This window comes from Ambystoma mexicanum, chromosome 1q (assembly GCF_040938575.1).
Source record: "Ambystoma mexicanum isolate Mex_15411 chromosome 1q, UKY_AmexF1_1, whole genome shotgun sequence".
Taxonomy (NCBI): Eukaryota; Metazoa; Chordata; class Amphibia; order Caudata; family Ambystomatidae; genus Ambystoma; species Ambystoma mexicanum.
In genome coordinates this window covers 698,977,607-699,005,070 of record NC_090922.1, presented here as the reverse complement: position 1 = coordinate 699,005,070, position 27,464 = coordinate 698,977,607, and the positions used below count along the sequence as shown (strand labels likewise).

Genomic DNA, 27,464 nt, shown 5'->3' with positions numbered 1-27,464 from the left:
GTGAGTTTTTCTGCAAGGTGCAACGATTCTCTGAATTGCAAAAAGTGCATAATATATACACAAATCGTTCATTGGGGATGTGCTCTTGTGAAACATGGTTGCAGAGAGTGCATGCATGTTTCCATGTGTATGAAATCTAGATTTCATTTATAGGTATGTTTTTGGTTTCCAGCACTTGCAGTAAGTACATTAAACATTCTTGTGGATCTTCCTGTGTGTTTATGGTGAATTTTACCATTTTTGTGCCATTCAAGTAAATGTTTCGAACAATTGGTGGCAATTGGAACAGAAGATTGATTGCTACATTTGCATAGCAATTTACACTGGTTGTGTTGGAAAATTTAAATGGACCAGAGAGTTCTGTCTGTCATTTGCTGGAGCTCCACTTGTTTTTTTTTTTTTTTTAGAAAAAACCTTTCTGTTTATATGTGCTGATGGATGTACAGTTGTGTTTGCACTAGATAGTTTTGTAGTTGTAGTGCTTAATGGAGTAGCAGTTGTTTTTTGGTTCTACGGTTGGTAGATCTTTTATAAGTTATGTTTCCATTCATTTTCTTTTCGGACATGACTTTGTTTGCATCAGAATTGACAAGTCCTTGTACGTAGATGTGAAAGTGCTACATAACTCGTACCTTCTTTAAAGACTGCGCTGCCAATGTTAAGCAATACCTGATTTAGGGTTCGATCTTACGATTTGTGAATAGTGTCGGCATAGCAAGAAACAGAGAATTGTTCTCTGCGTCCATAATGTGTGGCATTTCTGCTAACATTGGATTGGAGGTTTCATGGTATGGTGTGCCGGGCCAAAACTGGGAGACTTTATATGCACATTGCAAAAACATGCCTCATTTCCACTGTCCAGATATCATTGTGGAGGACACAGTTTGGGCTACTTCAGTGCAATATCTTTACAGATTGCATTGAAACATATGCTGAAAGCACTAATGGAACTATTTCCATGTGGAAAGATAATCTTTTCACACATACCTCCTAGGGCAGTATGGAGAAGCGCCAATCGGTTTCGACCCCAACAAGATGCAGGAAGACGCCTTGTGAACAAAGGGGTAGGTTCATTTTTGAATGGTGTTGGGATGACATCCTTCCCAAATAAGAACATTCTGCCGGGTGGTGGACATATGTTTTTCAATGATGGCATGATTTTCACTTATTTTGGTAATGGAATCTTTCTACAAAACATTAAAAATGCACTCAAAGTTCTTGTGAAAATGATGTAGAGTGCATGTAAGTAGTTGTAGGAAAAAAGCCCCCTGAAAAAATCAAAACTGAAAAAATGCTCTTTTTAGAGTCCCCACTAAAGACTAAATAACACACATTGTGTTTAATATTCCTCACCTCCCCCTTCAATTGGTGTAACGCTCACCTGACTCCCACGGAGGCGCTGGTCTAGTCTGGGTTGCTGTGGCCTCTTTGAGCGTGATGCGCAGAACTCGGAACACCGACTGAACAGGAACTTCAAATCTTGCTTGTCTGGCCCGTAGGAATATCCTTCTGCAAATGAGAAAGGGGATTAACAGTCTGCAGAATAGTGTGCTTGCTCCCTCCTTCCCCCCTTCGTTCTTCTCTAACTTCCTCCAAAATCCCCGGATGAAGGTCACCTTATGGTTTGAAAGGATGAACTCTCCATCCTGCTTCTGGTGCAGGGGCGCGTGTTTGTCCAGTTACTTCACTGGTTTTCAGAATGGCGCTGGCAAAATCCACTTGACTTTTCCGAGCAGAACGCCGTAAGTATGAAGATTACAAAAGTTCAAGTGTTGAGCCTCCTTTTCTGTTGCCTTCCTAACCTGTGATCTGTCCTTTATTTCAGGTGCAGAATGAAGGCGATGCGTTGAGGGATTGAATTGCCAATGGTAAACTCAGGTGAGTTAGCGATGGGGGCGATCCCTCTTAATGTCTTTATATTCCTCCAGTAATGTCTTTTGTCCTTTCCCCATAGGGGCCGGGGTGCGGTACCTGCCAACGAAGCGGTGCCGACCCAAAATGAGGAATGATCCACCAACAGAAGACCGGTAAGTGTTATGGCGGAAAATTAGGCTTTCCTCATATGTTCCTTCTGCTCACCTTTTGTCTCTTCTTCTCTCCCCTAGGCGCAGAGATGTGGCGACCGGTGCACAGTCGCGGTGGAGCCAGAAGAACTCCCGAGGACAGGTGAGTGAAGCGCGGCGCTGCAGCGAGCAACGCGGTGCTTTTAAATGAAAGTCTTTTCTTAGGAACGCTGGCGTGAAGGTTCCGGATGCAGGTAAGAAGTTTGATAAAAATTCTTGGTTTTCACCTTTCCCTTCTCTCCTTACAGGTTTTCCAGGATCGAGGCGGGCGTGGCTGGAGACCAGATGCAGGAGCAGACACGGTGAGCGTTCAGCTGCTTGGATGCAGAACAACGCGAAGCGTGAGCTACTGTCTGGGCGTGGCTTAAATAGCCCCCCAAAGTAGTTCCAGGTAAGTATCCGTCCCTGGCCACGCCCGAGTGGCAAAATAGTCCCAATGAAAAAATAGTCCCTTTCAGGTCTCAGGGAGGCTTCCAGGTAAGTATCCGTCCCTGGCCACGCCCGAGTGGCAAAATAGTCCCAATGAAAAAATAGTCCCTTTCAGGTCTCTTGGTCTGCATCAGGTAAGTGCACAAAACACCTTTCTTTGAGCCTGGCGCCTATGGCGCCAGGACTGATGTCCAACATGAGCCTGGCGCCAAAGGCGCCAGGACAGAGTCCAAAGAGCCCCTATAAGGGGCCGCTGGGCTTTTACCCGGGGGCATGATGCCTGCTCCCGGGGGTGCTGGGCCTGGCCTGGTGCTCCGGGGGTAGGCATCATGACAATTGAATGATCTGTCCGTGGACACTGCGGTAGTCCGCGGTTGAGGATGCTAGGCATGGAAATAGGACCGTGCAGCCTAGCGGATTAGCCAATATGGTTTCCTGGGAGTGGTATATAAGGAGAAAGTCTGCATAAGCTTTGTTTGCTGAGAGGACTGCAAATGGCTATAGCTATGTGTTTCAGGAGGCAGACTGTTTGGATTTTGTGGGACTCGTGTATCCATTGGCTAAAGGTGTATGCAGAGCCCTGTGGAGCGGCTGAAAATCTTTGAATTGATGTTCATGTGCAATGGTATGGAGTGTGCGGCATGAAGTGGGTGGACTTGCTCCCTTTTTGTGTAAATATGGTCACACTGCAACATCTGGAAATTATCATTGTTCATTGTGGCGGGAACATTTTAGGGTATACTGCAGTTTGAAATGAAGGAGATATTTGGCACATTCTAGGAAATGTTTCTGAATTCTAGGCTTATTTTATTCTTGCATTGCCCAGAGATAGATGTTGATGTTCATTTGATACACAAATGGAGAAAGCGAGGCGCAATGTCAACAAGGCTGTGTGCATTTTTGGGAGATGTTAGCATGACGCCTTTCCATAATGAAAATATAAAATTTGACATTGCCAATATTTTCAGCAGAGATGGAGTGCATCTTACTGATGCAGGTAATCAGGTTTTTCTGCAAAACATAAATGCTTTCAAGCAGTTTTTGGAAACATACAAAGCATTTCCAGTAGGTGGAAAATAAATGCATGGAACCATGGGGAAAACAAAATGCCTTCTTTTTTGCAAGTTTAAAGAAATAATACAGTATAATGCAATGTTCTTTAATTTACCTTAAACATTGAAAAAACTTTTAAAAACAAAAACGGTTCTTTTCAGAGCCACCACTTTCCCATGTAAAAGAGGAAAAGTTTTTGATTCCGCCACTGCACACATTTTTCCGATGTCCGCAGACTCCACAGGCTGTATAGGGGCCTGTAACTTTTTTGGGTGCTTCTATTCAACTGTGAAAGGTGGCTCATAAAGAAACCGTTTTTGTTTTGTGTTTTATATTTATTTGGGGGGGGGTTGCAGGAGAGACAAAGGAGGGGAATGAAGGGTGGGAAGGGGCACCAACCAGAGAGACTAAGGGCAGGTGGAGAGAGGAAGATGTTGGGTGGGCCTTAATCAGGTAGGTTCTCGTGCCCCTTGATCGTCTGACCGACCAGGAATCCGGTGACCGGGTCTGCTGCTGCTACATCGTGGGAACACCATGCTGCCACCTCTTCTTAAATTATAAGGTACTGCGATACTCAAGGTAGATCTTACCTACAGTTGCTTTGCTGCTCCTGTGTTGCTGCAGTGCTGATTTGTGTGTTTGGGAGTGCTCCCATATACGTTCAACCAGGCCTAATGCCAGTGTGCCTTCAGGGAGTCTTTTACGAAGTCCCTGACCCTTTTTTCAAACAGACTGTTACTTACATTGGAACTTTCTACAGCTTTGCCCTACCTATTTTGCCCTCAAATCTGACTGAGACACTTAGAACTAGATAGGGATGGACTTCTAAAGTGTTAGGCCTCATTTACTTACCTTGTGTTGGTTTTGTTTAATTTATTTTTCCTCAAACGGTTACTACAAAAGTATTTTACTTAGCTTTTGAATTGCATACTGCCTTTCTCAAAGTACACACGTGTTACTGTGAATATTGCATTGGTTCTTCTATGTGTAAAACATACTTTTTACCTTAAGTTAGTGTGTATATATAAAAGACTATAGTTTTAAATAACTTTTAGTGTGTCGGTGTTTCTTTTCCCTGTGTGTATACTCTACGTTCTGTGTATCACCCACAGCCCTTTCTCCCTCCTAAAATGAGCCTAGCTGCTGAGCCATTGCTACCAACATACGTTTGCTGTTCATGCCTATACTAAGAGTTTGCAGCCCTGTGTCTTCTATAGCCTCAACTTTGGTGGACTTTTGTAAAATTCCCTCACACGTAGGCATGCCCAGAATGGATCATTTCCTATTCTTGGAATTCATAGTCTCCACTCCACGGAAACATTCAGTATTCCTGAAATGTACAGCAAAAAGAGAACTTTTTTCATGCCTTCATTTCTTTGGTAAACTTCATGCTAAATAATCCAAACTCTCACAAACCCTTGTGTTTTTCTAGAAAAGAATTTAGGAGAGTTGTTCATTTTGTGCAGCACTGATGACAATCACACACAGCATTAACACACATACATCTGGTCACAGTCCAGATAAGGTTTACCCACAAGTATTTTTGTTTTTTGTAAGGCGAAGCTGAAATCAAAGCAAATACACAAAATTCAAAATTGCTTATGATTTTTTTCACCATAGTCTATTAAGTGGCTCACCTTCACCGTTTTTTGTAAGCACGTTTAAAAGTAGTAGGGCTGTTTTTCATACACCACTGTAATAGTTGAATACCAGTTTCTTTATTTCTTCTTAGGATCATGCAATCTTTTCTTTTTCAGTTTAACACTTGTTTCATATTCTTTTTTCCTAGGAACGATTTCCTTGAAGTTGTCAACTTTCTGAAACATTTAACAGTTAAGACTGAAGAAGAGAAAAGTGAATTTTTCAAGTAAGCCTAACCGTCTGTGTGTTTTTCTATTGATCTCAAAAAAGGCATTGCAACAGAATAATTGTATTAAATAATAAATGTAAGTTACTGCGTGATTAGTTGCTCAAGAAAACACAGTAAATATGCCTGAGGTATGTTCTGGCTGAGTCAGTGTTTGCAGGGGAAAAGAGGGGGAAACTGTTTCAAGAACTAGTTAACTAGTGCTCTGTTTCTCACTCCTATCAAAAGCAGGGTTTGCATTTTTAGAACTGCTTTTTGTATGCATTCTGCAAATACGTAGCCACCATTCGTAGCTTTCTAAAATGATGTGCCTTTTGCACTGTTCTGCAGGGCAGCTATTTGTGCAATTACATCAGGCTTTTGTGGACATTGTCGATTTCTCCCGCTGAGCGTATGCTTCTTTCAGCCAGGAACATTTATGGAATTTGTATGCTTCTATCTGGGTGTTCTTGTTTTCTTCCTGGAACTTTTTTCTTTTGAACCTGTCCGATCGGGTTGGGAAAAGAGAGGGCAGGACAATGAGTCCTGAGAAAATTACCTTCTTGGAGATTCACGTTCTTTTGGTTCTTGCTTTCTCTACTTAACACACCTTCCATATTCACTGGAATATGTGCTAGCTCATAATGCTGCATCCTATGGGAACTGACTGCTAGATGTCAATATATTAATAGTTCCAGGGGGAGAAAGGGACTGCACCAAGGGATGAGCGATTAGACGAGTGAATGTGGATCTCAATATTTAAAGCAACATCTTTTAAAAATCGATCACTATTTAACATGGTCTGTTTGACAATCAGGGTTCCTAACCAATTTGTTTAAGAGGAAGAGCATGAAACATTATTACCTATATCACTATCAATACTATTTTCATTTGTCTCTCCCAATACAGATTTCTTCTAGACCGAGTCTGTGGCTTATCAGAAGAGTTAATTATATCCCGACTTGTGCCTCTTTTACTTAACCAGCTAGTGTTTGCTGAACCAGTAGCTATTAAGAGCTTTCTACCTTATTTGCTGAGGCCAAAGAAAGGTAATTCCTTAGAAATAATGCTGTCTGTGCTTTTGATGTGCTTGATTTTCTTTTTTCCAACCTAAAATGCTTTGAGTTGGAGGAAAGAAGTTAAGTGAATGTTTTGGTGATCAGATCTGGAGTCATCTGCAAAGAGCTGGCGTTTAACATTTGATCTGCTCTTTTCTTCACCAAATGGTGGCTGATACTAACATTTTGTGCAATCTTTGAGGAGTGTAGGATCATTCTCAAGATTGTTAAATGGTGGCATGCATCAAGCATGCTACCTACAAATGGTCTACGCTCAACCCGAACCTAATGGCGAATACAGATTGCTTATATGATAATAATGAACCATAGTGGGGCAGAGGGTTTTCTTTAATGGCTTCCAGGACATGCAAGACATTTTAAACTCGTCACTGTGTCATATTGCCCTAAATCGTCTTGATCCTTTGCTAAATAGCAAAATTGACTTCTTGTTGTAATCCTTTGTGCATGTAATAGTTGACTAACTTGGGTAATGTTTGTTCAGCCATTGCTCAGTAATGGATCAATTGAATAACTAGAGTTTAAAATTATAATTTTGTACTTTGTCTCTTCAGTCAAGGCATGGAATTTCAACCTTTTTGCTCCTTACAAGTGGAACCCCCATCCCTTGAACCTTATTCATGATGCCACTATCGCAGTATTCAAATCCACTCTCAAAGCAGTGTCTCCTCTCCTTAAAAGGATCCACTCACTAGCATGGCTTTTATCCCTCCCGTACTGTGACGAAGTGCCCTGCCTGAATCAGGGCGCTGGGTGCCTCTCTGAGCTAGTGGATGATTGACCATCGGGGAACAATCACATGCTTCATTCCTCCCTGTTGCCCAACTAGTGCCCTCCATCAAACCTGGAACATACACCAAACAAGACCTTATCGATAAGGTACACCAATGAGCCAAAACATGCACATTCTGCTAACGGTCTCACCCTCTATGTAGCAGTTAGTGGTACTGTCCTTTTTATGGCGAAAGGTTCAACCCTATGCAAGCAAGAGCAGACTCATGTAGGAATAACATGCCATCCCCAGTCTCTTGTGACATTTACGGGCACCAGAGTTTGCAGACACTAATGATCCACCACAGCTTTCTGCCTCCGACTCATTTTGTCACCTCTGCAATTTTCCTTGAAGGACCTCTTGTTTGTTGAATTTCGGGCTGTATCATTTCTGGTAGGGGTTCTTACTCGCCAGTCCGATGATTGCATGGCTCAATACAAATTCCCCGAGTTGCTGCAAAGAAGACTGTGTCCATGCAGTAGTATGTGAATGACACACACGTCATCTTTGAATTTTTATCAGGATGCAAGCCTTCCCTAGTGTTGATGGTTGCAGCAGCTGCACCTGTGGGGTAGATCTGACCCGCCTATATTAAAGCTTGTGGCCCTTAAACGTTTTCATTTAATTCTAGTGGAACTGTGAACTTGCACTGGAACTCTCCTAAAATTTACTCTGGGAAAACGTACCTGCTCTGTGGACGTTTTTCCTGGCTTCCCTATGTGCATCTACAGGGAACACATCATAGCCTGTATTTCTATTATGGTGAGTACTTTTGTTATTAGAATTAGTTATAGTGCTCAGTGTGTCAATTTTTCCGTGAAATGTTTAAGGAAGCAAACGGTTGCTAAAATGATTGATTCCTGGAAACCATTGCTTGTGGTTTACAGCTGTTACATTTTATCTGTGGATATGCTGTATTATGTGAGACTGTGCATTAATATTTATATAATGCCCTTGGAGCCCAAATGAATGTTAGGCCTAGGCCTAGGGGTTTCTAAACTAATTTTCATGTTAGTAAAATTGTATTCCCCTTTTTTGTCCTCTAACCTAACATTTGGGTTAGGTACTGACCTTCAGGTCTAAGCCCATCTGCATATACTTGGGGTGTTGTGTTTTGAGGACACTGTACTTAATTGTTGAGGCCAATTAGGGTACTTATCTGCTTGTTAGGTTTTATGGTTCCCTGGTTCTTCCCCACCCACTGTTATTTAATGTTGGGTGCTCGCATCTGGCTCACATATAGACATTGAGGTCAGGAGAGTCCTTGCATAGACATTCTTGTTTTTACTGTGTATTAATACCCAAAGTACTTATTTAAGCTCATAGTTTTATGTCTGTTACTTTATTAAAGAGTATGCTTTTCGGTATCAGTGTTGTGTGTTTTCTAGAGTTGTGTGTGGACTAATATTACCTCTGTGTCAACCTACAACCCCGTAACCGAGTTGGGCCTTGTCGATCTGACCATGTTATCTGCACTAAAGGCTCGGTTTCACTTTTTTCACCGCAGGTGTTAGCCTTCCACCTAGGCTTAGTGGTTGTAGCAACCTCAACAGAGTGGTACAAAAAATGTCCGTAACTGGTACGAAGTAGCAAATAGGGTAGATAAGACTGGCTAAAGTTATACCTTTTGTGAACACTTCTTTAGGAACTGTCCCATTCTCCTTACTGTTGTCTGCATTCCAAGTGACATCACATTTCCATAATTGTTCAAGTGGAGAAGCAGTGAGTGTAGCACAGCAGGGACGGATATTGATGCCTCGTAAGAGTAAGTCGGATGTTAGGGATTGGATGTGGGATGGCGGTAAACAGTTGTCGTAGCTTGGTGCGTCTACAGAGGTACAGAGGGGCAGTTTTTGTGACGGTTTGGGTCGTTCAGAAAAAGCAACAAAACTTTTCACCAGGGAACAACTAACACTGATATGAAGTGGCTCTGGAAGGTTGGAATCTGTTCATGGTTTTGACAAGGCCAATGCCCAGGACTGGTCAAGACTGGGTTGGGGGACTGCCACAAAGCAATCCAGAGCCAGTCGTAACCTTCAGAAGGATGGTGGCAGTGGAGAGGGCCGCAATTGCTCTTCCGTCCCCCTGTGCCAACATGTATCTTTGCAGTACACAATTGTCTCACGATATGCTTCATTCAGCCAATGCTTGCCAGACTTTTGTTTCAGAGCCGGCAAAGTCACCCTTCTAAAAGGGCCACAGCAGAAGAACATCAAATACCCTCCAGCACACTCTGTTTAACAGAGCCAAACAGCGACGAAGACCTGCGTGAGCAATAGCAACCCACCCGCCCCCCAGGGTATCGAGACACTGGCGTCCCAATCTGGCAGGGTGAAGAGCAGGAGAGAGATTATGCTGGCAGAGCAGTTTTTACACAGCAGTAAGCAGAGCAATGCAGAGTTCCCAAGCTCTGGCAAACCCACAACACAGCTGGCCATTCGACCACCAGACCACCAAGGACATTTTAATAACACTGGCATTGCGATTACCTGGCAGAGACCAAAAAGCAGTAAAGGCTTGCAACACCACAGGCAGCCATCACTGTTCTGTGGTCGTCCAGCGTGGAGGAAGGGGGGGGACAGGGTTTCTTTTAACTTATCTGTATTGGTCACACCGGCAGGGGGGGAGGGGGGAGGGTAGGGCCTAATTAGATGGGGACAAAGGCTGAATCCAGTTAGGGGGAGGGGGATAAAAGACTCCCAGAGGAAGCAGCAAGTGTGGGTTGTTCGGGTGAGGTCGCTGGAGGTGGCGGACCAAAAACATAGCAGGAGGAAGGGGTAGCTGAGTCTGCATTAATTTATTGTAGAAGATGAGGTATTGCCTTATTTCTTTTTACTTTTTATTGAATGATTTAGTTAGATGCCTAACTCATTTATTTTCATTTCCATATAAAATTCACAACTTTAAAATTAGTTTCTATCATTCGTATTATATCCAACATTTGGTTCGTCCATGTCCATTTCATTAGATTTGATTCAGACTTACTTGTCGTCTTTTGTGTTGATGGTACTCATTAATGATTCCCAGAATAAGATGATTGTTACAATTAGTTTCTTGTCATTTCCTGCTATTCTAGCCCACCGCTGTGCTGGTTCAAGCGAAATACTCTGCTGCAGCCACATCTGGCTAAACAGTTGCCTTGGTGTGTGCAAGGGCACTGCAGTTTAAGCTTGCGTAGTTGTCCAATGTATAATTGGGTTAATGTAGGGAATGTTAGTGAAGTGAGTGTTACTGAGTGAAAGGAGGCTGTCTGGTAGTGGTGTGGAGAAAGGAGTTTTAGGGAAAGGAAGAGTAACATCAAAGGGTGGAGTGAGATCGAGGAGGAGTGAAACATCGAGGGACAGAAGGGTTGGTGGGAGGAATGAGGTGGAAGGAGAAGGATTGGGAGTAGGGAAGGTCAAAGTGAACACGATACAAAGGGGACCGACTGCAACCGGGTGTATCCAAGGCACCACCCTCGGTCCCACTGAGCATTTGGATAGAGTCGGCACAGTTAGGAAGTCCCTGAAGTAGTTTAGATGATAGCCAGCATTTAGACCATCTCTAGACCAAGCCAGCTAATACAGTAGGGATTAACATTCGGTAGCATTGACCGGAGGTTACGGGCACCTGGGTTAGGAAGTAGGGTCAATTGAGATGGGAGGGAGAGTGACTTACGGCACTAGGGCCCACAACTAAATAAAAACCCTTGAATCATCCCAACAATGAAGGATTGTTATGCCATCTGTAACAAAGGTAGAGATCTACAGCAAACAATAGTTGTCTGACTTAGTGGAACTCCCTCAATAGATATAGATTTTCTGCTTGCAACTCAGTCTATGGTTCACAATATATTCTGACCAATGGAGAGGGAACAGTTAGTAGATTTATAGCATGAAATGCCCCTAGACTGGGGGTGAGCATGATCCTACAAAGGTCAGTTAACTTGTAACCACGTTTGCCCCAGATTCAGGAGATCACTGATGTAAAGAAACGGCTACATATTTTCGAAGTGTTTTTATGAGAGGGAAGCTGTTCACGTTCCACACAGATATGCCACCCTATATACTCCTTCCAATGTTGTATGTGTAGTAACGGACAAACCAGTAACATTTACCACCACAGGCCAAATATAAAGCTGGAGCCCTTAATTATAAAAAAAGTTGTGCTTTCTGCGAGGAAATCCTACTTTGAAGCTAGAATTGCTGATGCTAAATCTGATAAAGAATTGTTTAAAGTCTTGAGGTAGCTTGAAGGTAAGGAAGAAAAGAATAACACTGTTCAAGTCAGTGAGTCTTAGTGTGCTGAATTACAATCTGGTTTCTTTAATAAAATAAAGAACCATCAATTTAACATTTCCAGTAGACAGGAAAACCATCATGTTTGAAGGAAGTATGAATAACACCCATACTAAAAAAGTCTACATTGGATCCCAGCAACGTTAATAATTATCGTCCTATTACTAATGTTCTTTTTTTTGCTAAAGATATTAGATAGGATTGTTTATTTACAGCTCCAAGATCATATTAAACATCATGGCTTACTTGGCGTTCGCCAGTTCGGATTTCGTGCTATGATTGATCTGCACGCTAGTATGATCAAAGTAGTTGAGAATGGCAAGCTTGCTCTTCTAGTCCTACTTGATTTTATCGGCCGCTTTTGACCTGGTGGGCCCCTTGCTCTTACTGGAAAGGTTGATACATCAGGTCAGATGTTTGGACTCTACAATTTCTTGATTCGCTTCATATCTTGGTCCCAGAACAACACGGGTGGCCTTTGTTAATTTCAAGGCTCCCCCAGAACACCTTTTCTGCAAAGTGTTTATCTCGTGCCTATGCTCTTCAATGTGTTTACTCGTCCAACTATTTGACATGTTTGATAATGCTGGTATCATCTATACAAACTATGCAGACGATACTCGGCATGTCCTAGAACTTTAGGGAGAATATAATTCTGAGAAAATAGTCATAGGCGGCCTGTGCGAGAACAAACGCGGCTTAATGACCTGTTCTTTGGGAAGGTACCCACTCTAAAGTCCTCAGGCACTCTTTAGATCACTGTACCTTTAACAGCAGAGAAATATCCATTTGCATATCAGTGTTTGTCCCACCCACATGGGCAGTTCAGCACAGAATGCTCTGCCAATTCTATTCTGAACAAGCAACCCCAGACACGTGTTTCAGCCTGGATGGCGCTAGTGTTTTAAGGGACTCTGGTTTAGTCGCCCTAAGTTTCCTAGGGTCCTCCAGACATGGACCCCTTGCTCACTGTGTTCAGTGGCACAGCTCCACCTCACTGATCAACAAGGGCCATTGTCTTAGCCATTGTCTTAGTCTGTTTATGTAAGAGGCATATTTTTCTAGCTATAGAAGCTATTTCTTAACCTTTAAGAACATATTTTAGTCACCATTCTTAATGGAGACACTTTCACAACATTCATTTTTTTAAATGTAATGACTACATTTTCACTGCTGTTTTCCGGGTGCCTTTTTCATGTGACTACGTTTTCTTGACTACATATTCACATAGAACCAGCAGAGAATAAGTTGGGTGGAAATGAGATGGCTAAGGAAAGAGTGGGAGTCAGTAGCTGTATAAAAGGTCGATTTACATTGGTTTGAGTTGAGCGTAAGACAGTAGCATGCCATCCAGTGTTGGATAGGAAATCTAATAAGGAGGCTAGAGAGCTTGGTGTTAAATGTAGGGAAGCAGAAGAATTCCGTTTCATCCAGATATAGGTGGCAGGAGAACCCGAAGGCGAAGAGGAGTTGCCAAGGGAGGAGATGTAAGCGGCAAAAAGTAAGGTAGAGGAGTAGGGGCAAAGATATCGTCTCTGTTCCAGGAGATGGACTTGTGCGAGAGATGAGGCATGCCTTTAAGGAGTTGCCTTGACTGCCAAGATCTCCCAAGGGTAGTAAGTAGAGAAAAGTGTGTCAAATGTGGACATAAGGTCTAGAGGATGGAAGATAGTTTTGAGTGATGGGCAGATGTTAAAAGGTTAGAGACATGGAGACCACCAGGGGGTGTGGACCAAGATGGCCGCCTAACGAGCTCTGTATCATCCTGTCTCGTAGCATGAAATGTTTACTCATCCGGAGGCAGTTCGAGTCGCTCTAATGGTGCTTTGGCCCCCTGATTGTACCAGACCCCCAGGAGCTCCTCAGTGCGAGAGTGGTCAACATCGACACACTGGCTCTGGTGAAGTGGGCCGTCTGATAGAGAAGTCAGTGGTGTCAGGAGCTTGGTCCTGGCAGACCGGTCATGTGCTTCGACAAAGATTATCCCTTGAAGGCTTGACCAGCAGAGCCCAGTGTGCGAGGGAGCCCAATATGGTAGGGGAGAGGACGCCGCAGTAGCGACTGGAGCAGAGTTCCACTGACCCAGGAAACGATGCCTGGAGCAACCGTAGTGCATTGCAGAGGTCCACGGGCAGGGCCTGACCACTACATAGTGATGGGAAGGCACGTCCGAGTGGGACCCAGGAGTACAGTAAGGACAGGGCAAGCTGGCAGAGTGGTGAAGGGGCGGGCATCTCTCTGAAATAGTTGAGGTGGGAAGAAGGCTGCACAAGAGCAGAGATTGAAGGTTTGGTATGGGGAAGACCAACTGACTTATCACACAGGGTGCCATTGCAGCTGTGAGGAGTGTGACGGCCTGCTTCTTGGGTTGTAAGGAGAGCCTTCCTGTGCAGTGACTTTCACTCCGGTCTAAATGCCGTGAGCTGACATGGTGTGCTGTGGGTGAACCAGGACTTGAAAGGAGGACAAGTCCAGACAACGCAAAGCACAGGTTTCTAGGTGGAAGATGGCAGTAGAAGTCAATGGGTGCAGGGAGGAGCAGAGATTGCCAGCCCCCTCCCCCCTCTCGGTGTACAGTGGCACCTGGTAGCCCTTTTAAGTGGATGGAATGTGCAGGGGTCTGACGGGGGAGCTTGGGCGGATGCATCTGGGCACAAGGGTCATGGACCTGTAGGACCAAGAGGCGGCTGTGCAGGAGGCGCTGCGGACTGCAGAGCAAGTGTTTGGATTACGTGGAGTTGCCCAAGTAGGAAAAGTACATTCCGAAAGACTGGAGCAGAGATCCTCCTTGGGAATCCAAGTGCTACAATGGTTCAGGAGGACCCCAAAGATGGAGAACAGGGAGAAGGCCAGTCAACCACTGAATACTATTGACGAAGGGTGTCAAACGTAGTTCACGAGAGATGACCTCAAGACATTTTACTGGAGATCAAAGCCATAAAAAGTGATATTCGAGCCTCCATATCAGATCTTAAGGGGAGGGGGAACACATTGGAGGGCGAAGTGGAGGGTATAGAAAATAATCCACTGCAGGGGGACTTGAGGGGTATGAAATAGCAAGCTAGACTAACTGACCTGGAGTCTAGCGAAGAAGACGCCCTCCAGAAAATGGACTACCTCGAGAACAGGGAGAGGAGGAACAATCCACGGATTCTTGGCCTGAAGGAGCAAAAAGGGGAGACATTGCGAGATGGGGCCACGAAAGTCAAGGAATTGATTAATGGCAACTTCATGGCGGGAGGGGGAAAGACCGTTGAGCTAGAGAGCACACAGAGGTGGTGGAGGTCCAGCTCCTCCTACATGGGGAAAAGATGTACGTTGTGGAGAGGGCCAAGTGATAAGGAAGTATCCAGTTCGATGCAGGGTACTGTCCGCGTCTACCAAGATCTGTCGGGGCTCACTCTGTGGCACTGTAGGGACTGTCACCTACTGATGTAGTGGTGGAATGACAAAGGGAGAATATAATTCTGAGAAAATAGTCATAGGCGGCCTGTGCAAGAACAAACGCGGCTTAATGACCTGTTCTTTGGGAAGGTACCCACTCTAAAGTCCTCAGGCACTCTTTAGATCACTGTACCTTTAACAGCAGAGAAATATCCATTTGCATATCAGTGTTTGTCCCACCCACATGGGCAGTTCAGCAAAGAATGCTCTGCCAATTCTATTCTGAACAAGCAACCCCAGACACGTGTTTCAGCCTGGATGGCGCTAGTGTTTTAAGGGACTCTGGTTTAGTCCCTTAAAACACTAGCGCCTAGAGTCCCCTCACCTAGTGGTGAGGGGACTGGTTGATTGGCAGTCAGAGAGGGAACAGATGTGGGTAGCTAGGGCGAAAAGACAGGAATAGAAAACCCTATCAGTGGGTCTTCCCATTTGCTCTGATATTTGAGATCAAGGACATGCACACTACAGAGTCACCAGTGGAAAGGAAGCTAAGCCGATGTTAAGGCATCTCAAGGTAGATGAGTCTGAGCGGAAACAGCGACGGGAGAATGGCAGAGCACCTGCGGATCATTCAGCCGAGGAGATACTAGCTGCGCTAGTGTGCATGAAGATAGAAAGTTTGAGGCTGGTCACACCATCTCCAGTGAAATGACTATAGTATTGATTTGGAGAGAACAGATGGCGAACTTTGTTCTTCACACAGGGTGAAGGGGGTACTGTTTTGGAGAGGAGCTAGTTGTGTGTTATTGTGGGACGGGATTCAGAGCAGGTTACCTCATGGTCGTCCATTTGCAAATGTGCGTCTTGGAAGGGAAAAGAGTCGGGTAATGTTGGGGAGGGGTGAAGGCTAGAGTGGGAAAAGTGTTTACGGGGTATTTGGGGGAGGGTGGAGTAGGGGCAAGGGGGTTGCGAAAACAAGGCAATAGAGTTGGGGGACCATTTTGTCACTGAGTTTAGAGGAGAGAAGGGGTTATCTGGGCCATGGCTCCAGTGGGAGCAAGTAGAGGGGGCGGTCGACTGACCAGCTGGCGGTGGGGACATTAAAAGTGAAGGACATAAATTTGCCCACCAAGCGCTCCTTGGTCGCTAGGGAGTTTGAGGTTGGGACTAGATGCCCTTTTGGTACAGGAGACCATGTTGGATGGAGAGTAAAGATGTATACCTAGCGGACAGATTGGGCAGGCATTCTGGGCATTTGAAGATTTTAAAAAAAAAAGGGGGCGGTTGGCATCTTGTTGGAAGGTCTGAAGGTGTGGAAGAGGGCGGATGGTAGGGCGTTGCTGGTTTCGGGCACCATAGGTGGGGTACCGATGTCAGTGGCCGCAGTAAATTGCCCTAACCAGGGCCAACTGGGATTTTTTTTAGAGATGTTTTGATGCAAATACTCAAAGTAGGGGCGTGTCGGATCTGTGGAGATAGTTCTACCCGGGTGAAAGAGCTTATACATTCTTCTCCCCACCACATGGTACACCTACTCATTGATTATCTGTGTTTACATAGGAAATTGCTGGGGAGGGTGGTCTTGTGTGACTTGGTTTTCATCAGCAGGACAGATCCTAACATGGTGAATATGGATTTCTCGATGGCAGGGTTGCATATCCAGGTCTCGCTCTGGAGGTGTATTGATAACGTTATTTAAGGATGTGGTTTTTCTAGGGGAGATGTGGAAGGCCGTCACAAATTTAAAATTCGGCTTGTGTATTGTATGGGAAGCCACAAAAGCACCATGCAGGGGGCTGCTCATTGGGTAAGGCGCATACGAAAAAAGAGGCAAATGACAATGATGGAGAATAAACTCAGGAGAGATGCTCTGACCCTAGAGGTGAGGGGACTGGTTGATTGGCAGTCAGAGAGGGAACGGATGTGGGTAGCTAGGGCGAAAAGACAGGAATAGAAAACCCTGGGGATGGGCAAGCAGGTGCAACAATTCGTTTTTATGCCAGAAATGCTATGGGAAGGGAGGCAAGGTGAATGCACTTCTGGCAGCAATGCTTGGGGGACAGGGGATGGGTGGAGGTAATTTTGGATGTGCAAAGAAAGGTATGCTCTGCTGTATTTGAAGGTCTGTACGATGTGGAGAAAGGAGGTGAATGTTCAAGAGTTATTTGGAGGGGGTGACCCTCGCTTGGTTGAGGGTTGAAGAGGCGGCAGGATGTGATGCTGGAAATGCATTGGGGGGGCAGGGCCTCCCTGTCCTTGTTCTGTAGTCCATGTTCTGTTATTTTCTGCACAGGAATCCGTTTGGGACTCCTGGCAGTGCAGCTCTTCCTCTTTTTGGTTTGGTTTGGTGTACAGACCCTTGGGATAACCTTATGACTCGTATGGGTGGGGGAACAACCCTGTACCCCTAGTGTATTTTTTTGGGCACCTGTGTGTGGCCCACAGAGTAGGGTATGGACTGTTGACCGCTCCATGCTGAATTTGACAGGTGCTCCGAGTATCCTCCATTTTGACGATAACCAGGCCCTGCCATTGGAATCCATTGATTCCTGATAGGAGACAAGATGGCCTCTTGCTTTCTATTGCCTGTTACCTTGTTTTTCCCAAAGTCCTGGGAAGCCCTGACTGGCTGTTGGGTGGAAGTTCCCTATATGGTGGTGTGGGGAAGTCCAGGCCAGACTTGCTGCAGCCTTCCTAGTGACTGCATGTTGTGGGTACACCCTTGGGGTGGGACCTGGGTGAATGGAGTGTGACCAATATGCACTTCTTGTTATGGGTGTCTGTTTTCTGAAATGTAACACAAAGACTGAGACGGCCCTGCCCGAAACTGGTATGAATGCAGCGTGGAGTGCTGAATGGCTGGGTACTTGTCCTTGTTGGGAGTGTCTGAAAGGGAGGAGAATGGCCTGAATGCACTGTGAGCCTGATTGGCTGCCTGACTGCTGAATTCCTTTCTGAGTGATTGGTTGCCTGAGTGTGACCCAGCAGAATGAATGAGAGACAGAACAGTATATCTGGGAGCCTCTCACTACTAGGATTCGTTCAGAAGCTGAAGTCGAAACTGATGCTTGATCTCGACCGCCAAGCCCGAAGAAGGTTGACCGCTGTAACCTACACTGCAATCTGAAAGCCGATGTGATGTCGAGATTGATCCGAGAGAGGACCTGACCAGGAGACCTCTTCCCAGCTACGAGGGACCATCGTGCACCACTAACCTTTGCCAAAGCTCCCTGGAAGTCAGCCTTTGAAAGACTGTCGACCGGAGACGGGGACTGCCGAGGAGAACAAAGAGAAGCAACGGACATTCCGTTCACCGTAGTCAACCAAGGTTTGCAGGTTTGCTATAACCGCTGGAGGCCCGCCAAAGCTGAGGTGCCCAGACTCGGGAATTGCTTGACGCGAGCCGACGACGACCGGAGCCGCAACGCTCCATTGATTAAGACACTTTGAATTCACAGACGCTCTTGCCAGCACCGACAACCTCTTTGTCCCACTGGAGAAAGTCAAAGCCGTCTCCGCGCCTAGGATAATCCGCCGGTGGGCTTCCCGCCAACCGAAGACCACAGACGTTGATGACTCGACGTCCTTGCTGGGCCAAAGTTCTTCAGGCGCTCTTTGCGGCAACAAACTATCGTCGAGCTGCTGCCTCGACGCCTTTGTTTTACCATTTCCTCCTGGGATCTCGACGATCCATGGCTCCTGCCTTTTTTAAAGGGAGCCGCTCAAGAACGATCCATCGACAACCCGACGTCGAACTCTGCTATTCCAGGTACATTGGGGAGGTAGAACCTTTCTAGAGGGAAATAACACTCATAAAAACAATATATGGACTGGGCTTGTATTATCTTTTTTTACAGGTTGCCCAGGTTGGGGGGGGGGGTCCTCATACAGAACTGTGCCTAGTGGTAGGGGCCCAGTATTCTGCCTATTGTTTTTACCAACCTGCATTCCTCCTATGTCTATTGTTGGTTCACTTTATTAACTGATTTGTATGACATTTGAACTGAGTACAGTTGATGCATTTTAATGGATCAAGAATAATTTTGGTACCACATTGAGACTGTGTATATTTACCATTTTAGAATTGTCAGAGCACAAAGTGTTTTTGTATGTGTACATAATGGAAGACTTATTTATATAAAGAATGTGTTTTCACTAACATAGTGTGTTGACATTCCTCAGTGGTTGCTTGGGGACTGCACTGTACTTAAGAACTAGCCCCCACCACCTCATTAGAGCTTGAGCCTTGATTGCTCGTCCAACATTACCAAATGGAGAATCTTGGCTGGGATGCTCTGTGCCTCTACTCTGCCATATAGAGAGCAGGAGTACAGGCACCCCTCCAGTCTTTTTACACGGTTCACTGAGGAAGAAGTCTTGATGGCCATCCAGAGAATAAATTTGGGCAGAGCACAGAGAGATGGCTAACAGAAAGTTTGTGAATGTATTGGTCCCCCACATGGTAAAGTTTTATATAACTATATCCTGGAAACCGGAAGAGCTCCACGATCATTTGGGCAGGCTTTGATATCAGTCATTCCCAAGCAGGGGTCGGCCCACGTTCCTGTGAGTCTTACCAGCCTATATCCCTTATCAGTGTTAACGTTAACGCTAACGTTTTTACTCTGGTACTGCTTACCAGATTCAAACTATTTATGCCTTGTTTGATGAACTCTGAGCAGGGGCAGAACACGAAAGAAGACCCTGCACTGCATTGATTTTCAAGGGAGATGGGGGGGATAATTCTATATTGCTCGCCTCAGATGCAGAAAAAGCCTTTGATAGAGCGGATTGGGCCTTCTGATATGCAGTCAAGCAAATATATGGCTTTGGACAGAAAACTCGCAATCTGATAAGGGGACTGTACATAGATCTGCGGGTGGAGGTAAATGGGCAAGTTATCAAGGGAGTTTGGATTAGAGGGGGGCTAGGCAGGGGTGCCCGCTCGCACCCTTGCTGTATCTCTTGCACCGCTTGCAGAGAGATAGGGGGACGCATCAAGTGGAGGGTGTAAGGATGGGAGAACAGGAACTGAAGTTAGGAATGTACGCGGGCGACATCCTCCTACACCTGTGAAACCAACATAGTTCAGTTCCGCTGGCTGGGGCAGTGATAGAGGAATATGGGTCCTTCTCGGTTTTTTGGGTAACGGACAGATATTGGATCTGTTCCAACTTCGATGTGCTGCACAGAGAGGGGTATCTGTCCTACAGACCTTGGGGGATGGAGGTCCAACTGGAAAGCATCGGTTATTTGGGGGTAAACATCACCTGGTCCCTGATCTGTTTGTGTGAGGCCAATTACCCTCTGCTGTTTGAGAACTATACAGGGAAATGAGTGTGGAACAGATGTACCATCTCTTGGATGGCTCCATTAAACGCCCTGAAAATGAATTTCCTTCCCAGAATGTTGTACCTGTTCCAGATGTTGCCCATATTTATGCCAGACGCAATGCTAAGGGTCGTATTCTTAGGTTCCTTTGGCAAGGGAAAAAGCCACAATTGGCCTTAGGCACTTGAGTGTTGCCTAAGGAGCAAAGACTGGTGGGGCTGCCTGACCTTAACCTGTAATATAAGGCCGCTCAATTGAGAGTGCTGGTACCACACTTGCAGGAGGACATGGACAAGCAATGGGTTTATCTGGCAAATCGTCACCTGAAACCAGCGAATAGTAATGGCTGTAGGTGCCATGTGACATGTGTTAAAAAGGGATCAGGGAACACACCATATATGGAGTGCTGTGAAATATCTGGAGACATGACCCAAGGATGAAAGGGGTTATCACATGGTCCTCTTCACTGAGTCACCTATGGGGCCCGTTGATTTGGGATAATATCCCAGACCCAGTGAGATATTAGACATGGCTCGAAGCAGGTTTGTCCAGAGTGGGACAGTTATAGATAGATGGGAAGTTAATCACTAGTCAAGATTTGGAGGCCTCACTACAGATTAGGAAATTGTCAGTATTCTTGTATTTAAAGTTGAAGGGGGTGTTGACAGCAGAGAAGTGTAAAGAGTCTGTACAGAGGGAGCTCACAGGGACCTCAAAAATACTGAATACTCTGTGATACGAAAGGACTAATTTCACTATTCTATGCATTGTTGGTGGATGCTAGTATGGGGAATACTGTGGGGCTTCACAACAAGTGGGAGAGGGATTGCGAGAATGAGGTGGACAAACATTTGTGGCGGGAAGGAGAGCCTTTAAGTCCTCTTATTTCCTGCCAATACAAACTCCATGCAGTAAAATGTTTACATCGTTAGCAATATGACCTTGTATGGCTCTCTAAGATGTTCCCATCAGTGAGCCCATATTGTTGCCATAAATGCAGAGAACTTGCCACATACTGGCACAGGCGTTGGGCATCTAGTAAGGTCGAGGTGTATTGGTCCAAAGTGTTGGGGTGGATTACGGAGGTGGACGGTATGGAACGAAACCTGGAGCCCATGGTGGCACTTTTTGGACTGGAGGGTGATAAGGGGGGGAGGGGTATTTAACCCACATGGTGCACTTTTTGTTGGCGGCAGGAGCACAGGAAGAGTGAAAAGTTACCGGGGGGCGGTGAGAGGGGAGAGAATGGTCTGCTAAAGCCCAGGATATTTATCTAATGGAGAAGATCACAGCTTCACTACATGTGGGGATCTCTGGGATGGACAGAGACTGGTCCTTGTTCCAGAGTAAATGTATGCCATCATGAAGCCACTGTGCCCCAGTCTAAAACTGGCTGAATCCAGGGAGCAGGTAGAACGCATGGAGCGGTCTATATAGCCCCTCAGTCTTTGGCCCTCTGCTCAGAGAGGCGCAAAATATGAGCTTGAGTTCCATGGTCAGTGTCAATGTCTTCTCAGTGGATTTCATTTGTTCTTGGTTGTGGGTACTATTTCTGCAGTGGGGGTAGTGGGGTGGAGGGAGGGAGAAAAAGATGACCGATAGGGTCTGTGGTTTTTTGTAAGACTGTGTTGACTTGTTCTTCTTTATGATGAAAATTAATCAAATTACATTTTTTTAACTAAAATAATTTAGAGACATGAGTGATGGCCACGGATTGTTGTGTTGAGTGCCAAAACAGATTGAAGTAATTCCTTGAATTTTAGTCCTGATAAGTGGAGATCCTGTTGGATACATGGCGGCAGAAGGCTTTTAAGCAGGCTGCAAAGGTGGCAAGAGAAAGGGAGAAGTTGGAGGGCAGAGTGATGAGAGCATGTAAGGGGAAGCAATCCCCTTTGTAATCTGGGGTGCAAACTGGTCGACTGGGGGCACAAAAGGGGTTGGCACTCCTGAGACTGGGAGCAGGTGCTAAAGGAGAGTTTGTGGGAATGTGGCAAGGATGGAGGTAGAAGAGATGGGTGTGGCAGTGAAGGAAGCAGTGGGATGGAGGGTGGGGGTATAGGAGAGAAGTCCATGTCCTGGATTTTTTTTTAATTTGGTAGAGTAGCTTATGAAATTAGTAGTCGAGAGGGAAGAAGAAATCACTTTGGGGTGAGGAGTCAACATGGGTTGTGTGGAGGAAACTTGGTGATGAGAATGAAGCAAGGTTATTAGATTGAAGTATGAAGCATTAGCAGAATCAATGTGTTAAGAGCTATTCAGAACCAGCCCATTGGCTGCTGGGTCTGACGTACGGAGAGAGGGGATTGGTTGTAGTCATAGGGACGCGTGGGACGTATGGGTGGGGAGTGGCCAAGTTAGGTTGGTAGTGGGGTTGATTGAGGAACACTGAATGCTAATTGCACAGTGTAGGAGATCAACGGGTTAAGGGCAGTGTTGCTAATGTCTTAGCACCTCAGTGCTAAGTGGATATGTATGTCCCTCAATGGAAAGTGGTTGAACCACTGCATACTGTACCAGAGAGTGGCTGAACTTGAAGTAATATGCAGCGCCAATTTCAATAATGAAGAGATATGAGGTATACAGAATTGCAGAGGGTGTTGGATCCATCACTCTACCAAGCCTGCACTTCACCAGCATGTCTGCGCTCACTGCGCGGCTTCTTAGACCCAAGCCACCACTCCACTTTACCCTCACACACACGACCCCCTTGCACATGTCAGACCTCATATTAATACCACAGCCCGGGTCATTCACATCATGCACCCTGCAGTTCAATCACTTCGCAAGTTTCACGCCAGTCCCCATGCGTGATGGTGAGACAATCGTGCTGCGATGCTAATTGCAGAGGCTCATCCTACAGCTACCCGCATCAGCTGCCAGTGAGCAACACACAGACCCAGCTGCAACCATTCTGTCCTGCCAGCATTAGATCAATCCCACCCTTCCACCACTCCACACCACACTAGCATGCCCCAATGCACTGATTAACAATCGAGGTCTGCCTCACACGCCCGGCCCATATGAGTCTACTCGGACACCTTGACCATGACATAGCATGTAGCAAGCTGGCCACCATGACCACCATCCCAGTCCTGCTTCACAGGCACAGATACGGGAGTTTAATGAGACGCAACGAAGCATGGCAACCTAACACAGAACTCCTCGATACGCACCACCACTGGCCGGGAATACTTCAGTTACATGTTGTAATCTACATGCACCCAGTCTACGTGCTTCACCTAATTGGTGGTTTGCATTATCCATTTTTGTAGTGGCTACCCAGCTTCCTTACTGAAGGACAAACAAATATGTTTACTCCGGTAACAACCCCAGTCTAACCTTTAACTAGGACTTCCATAGCGTAGGTTATCTGAACTAACCACCTCTCCTTCTCCCCCCTGCTTCCTTCAAATCCTTGGTGCAAACAATTGATCTCTGTATGCATTTAACCAATGCGGTTGTTAATCAAACTGCTTTAACCTGAATGTGTGTTTACATACACTGTCATATCGCCTTCACCTCACCTTCACTATGCATATATGTATCATGTATGGGGTTACAAATGCATTTGTGTTAGCACTGTTGCACTGTGATAAGCAGCCATGTACCTACATGTCACTCACCAATTGCACATCACCACACATGCACAGCCTTGATGAAGGCTACGGCCGAAACGCGTGTTGGTTTTTTTTCTCATTTAACCAACACTACATGTGCCAAGTTAATAAATCAAGACTTTGCGACAATTCCAGGTGTACTGACCTTTTTCATCCAATCCATACCCACAAGATGTAAATGAAATCCATCCCCAATACAGACAGGGTTTCCTACCTACTCTCGTAGCCTGAAATATAGTTGCGTGTCGTCCGCATAACACTGGAAGTTACAGGTGAAACGGGCAATCACACGTGCCAAGGCAGCCATATAGGCGTTGAAGAACCAGGGGGATAGGTTAGATCCCTGGGCAACGCCACAGGTTGAAAGAGCGATAGTAGAGAGAAAGGTTCCGAGTTCTACCTGGGATGGGCATTCGGAAAGAAAGGAGGTTAACCATGCCAGAGCCTGACCTGTGATTCCCAGGGTGTCATGGAAACGTGCAATCAGGATGTTGTGGATAACCGTGTCAAAGGCAGAGGAGAGATCAAAGAGAATGAGGACAGAGGGGAGTGTTAGTGTCAAGATTTGAGAGCAAGGACTGCAAGAATACTATACACTTCAAAACACTGCTATACACTGTGATGATTCGCAAGGTGTCATCACTTCTCACCAATGGGGTGTCTCTTCTCATGAGGCTATGGAGGTGAGGCCGCTACCCAAGAGTCCCCCTATGGGTGGTTTTATGCGGTAGGACCTCATGGGAGGAGCTACCTCCTTGGGGACAAAGACAACCATCTTGTGGTTAGCCCAGGGAATAATGAAACGTCTCCATATTCTGCAACACATCCTTCCATCCCCAAACGTCTTGTTGAACCATATACTACTGTAATGCAAAGGAAACACCAAGACGAGGAAGAACACAGAAAACGCAGACTACTGGTACTAAGACGAGGTAGCCCGAGCAGGCCTAGAGATCAACCTGCCAAAAGTAACAAGGGACTTTGACAGCCCGCCGATCAAGAATGAGTTACAATGTATAAAGACAAACCATGGACAACAGTTTTGGTCGATCACAGCGTGGAGCTAGCTCAGCTGCAGCGCCTGCTGGGAGAAGCAACAGATACAGAGAGCATTCACCGCAGGAAATCCAAAGTCTGGTTGCCGCTTCAAGGAGAAGCGGAACCGAGAACACTGGTAGTCAGTTGCGTGAGTTCTCACAGGGTTCTGCAAGTGTGGACCCGTGCACGATGCCAAGGGCAAGAAGAGTCAGGCAGCCTAGCAGATGGAGACGCTGGAGACGCTGCAGACTGGGGAAGCTGAGCCAGCCAAGAAGTCGGACTGCCATCCCTGGAAGCCACAGTGATGTACCAAAGCCTGAAAGCAGGTAAAGGGTGGTACGGGAGACAGGGACGTGCAGGCAATCCTTACCTGGCTTTGAACTAGTCATAGCGCTGATGGATTAAGAAGGGACGAGAGTGCATCCAACCTCCTCCTAGTACTAGTGGTGAAGAGCAGCCCGCTGGCGGCCTGGCAAGGGTCTGGGACCCTGTCCACCCATAACGGTGGGGGAAGAGAAGCTCACTGGCCACCAAGGAAGGGTCTGGGATCCTGTCCACCGTAACGGTGGGAAAGGGGAGACCACTTTTATTTTATTTTAAATTTGTAAAGCGCACTAACAGCCCGGGGTTACGAGGACGAAAGGCTTTACTCATGGTTAGCATGTGCACACATAGAGGGAATTCCTAAGCTTAGCATGCGCCACATCTAGATAGAATTGTAAATGTTAGCATATGCCACACTTAGATGGAATCTTCAACCTAGCCTGCGTCATATCTAGATAAAAATGTAATTCGACGATTGATATGACTCTTTTGCCAAGCCTGGACCAAGCGAGCAATCATGAATCAATAACCAACCTACTAACACTTTCATTCCTCTGCATACACCCCTCAAACTCAAACCAAACACAACCACAAGCCTTAAACGCAGCAAACCGCACAAACCTCACTACACTGCAACAACAAAACAAACCGCACATAGACTTGCACAAAAGCACATGACTACCGACCGTAAAACACCCCAAGCTCGGCCAATGGACCCACCGGGCTGAGGCTGCCCACATCACATCACATCACCGTTATCTTGCACTTTTCCTGCTCATCCCATTAACTCACCTCCCCTGCCTTTTTTCAGAGCGCCTTGGGAGCACTCTGATGGTGATTATGCGCGGTACAAATATCCTTTAACATTAACATGGTTACAAAGAGTGTAAAGCCTAACTGAGTGAGGCGAAACTAGTACATAGGTGGTTGTATGTTACATATGGCATACATTAGTAGTACAGGTTACAAAGCATGGAGCGGGCTATACCATGTTGCCGCTTGCAACCTTGGCTTCCACACAGACTGGTCTGGTATCAGTCTCCCCAACTCACTGGCTGTGCTGACTTCACCGGACTGCTTTGTTGTCGGAGCCAAGTACAGTACCACGGCAGCACGCGATTCTCCACGCTTGGCTTTTCACGCAGGAGAGACCCGGGTACCTCCGACACACAATGCAGGATTCTTCAGCCTTGTTTCCGTCTTAGGTTTTCTAGTCTCAAAGGTTCACGAAAGTAATGGTACCTCATTGAAAAGGTCAAGGGCACTTCCCTCCTTGCGATCTCCTTGGGATTTACCGTCTTTCGCGTTGTATTAAACTGCCATCTTGGAACTGCTGCTTGCTCGTGTGCTTTGCCTTGCTCAGAGTGTGCTCTCGTGTTCTGCCTTTTATCCGTGTGGGGAAGTGTAATGGAAGTCAGGTGTGTGTAATGGTCAGTAATTGCCTGACCCTGCCTGACCATTGTATTGGGACGTGTCAGGTATACAGCTCGGGTGTTAGTCTGTTTTCTCTCATCGTGAGCTGTCCATAAGAAAGTCTTTGTGTTGGGAAAGTGGGCGGGGGTTTGAGTTCCTAAGTATCTGACCTTGTAGGATGGGGTAAAGATGTTACAGGGAAGGGAATACAGTGTCTCGTCATCTGGTCTCCCACTCCCCAAAGACCCCTCACCCAGGGGATCCTCTCGCACTGGTCAATCCCCAGGAACTGGATCCAGAAGTGATGGCAGTGTCCTGACCACCTGGATGACCAATCCTTGGGGATTAGCAGGTGAGACAACTTGGGGTTTCTCACACCAGCCAATGGCCTTGCCAGCCACCCAGCCACCCAAGTCCTAGAACATAAACATGCACATATGCATCTCCTAAGCTAAACTCCATAGAATTTCCAACCACATTGACTACGGTCACCAAGGGCTGTCAACCGAGGAAAGCACATTGAGGCCACACAAGTTGGGAAAGGGTGCTTTATATGACCCAATACAATACAAGTCCAGACATCTGAGTTTGTACCCCATGGGAACCTTGAAGGAGCGGATAGCCGCCCACTGGATTTGAAAGGTAGTGGCAGATATGCTTAAATTGAACCCTTTCTGAAGAAATTGAAGGATAATAGCCCCAGGCCATAAAACTGGAGAGATGGATCTAGTCTGACACCAGGTATCGAAATTCCCCCAATGCCGGTCATAGGATCTTGGCGTGGAGGCTCTTTGGGCATTTTGGATGGAGAACACTACTCACTCCTGTCGTTCTCTCTCAA

At 46.0% G+C, this 27,464-nt stretch overlaps 1 protein-coding gene across 1 annotated transcript in view; it reads left to right on the top strand.

The window, feature by feature from the left end:
• SCYL3 (SCY1 like pseudokinase 3) overlaps positions 1-27,464 on the top strand; it is a 469,360-nt gene that overhangs the window by 166,457 nt on the left and 275,439 nt on the right. The window contains exons 6-7 of the mRNA XM_069641305.1: positions 5,335-5,412; positions 6,301-6,440. Of these exons, the coding sequence (XP_069497406.1) occupies positions 5,335-5,412; positions 6,301-6,440 (218 nt within the window). The remainder of the gene's footprint in view (positions 1-5,334; positions 5,413-6,300; positions 6,441-27,464) is intronic.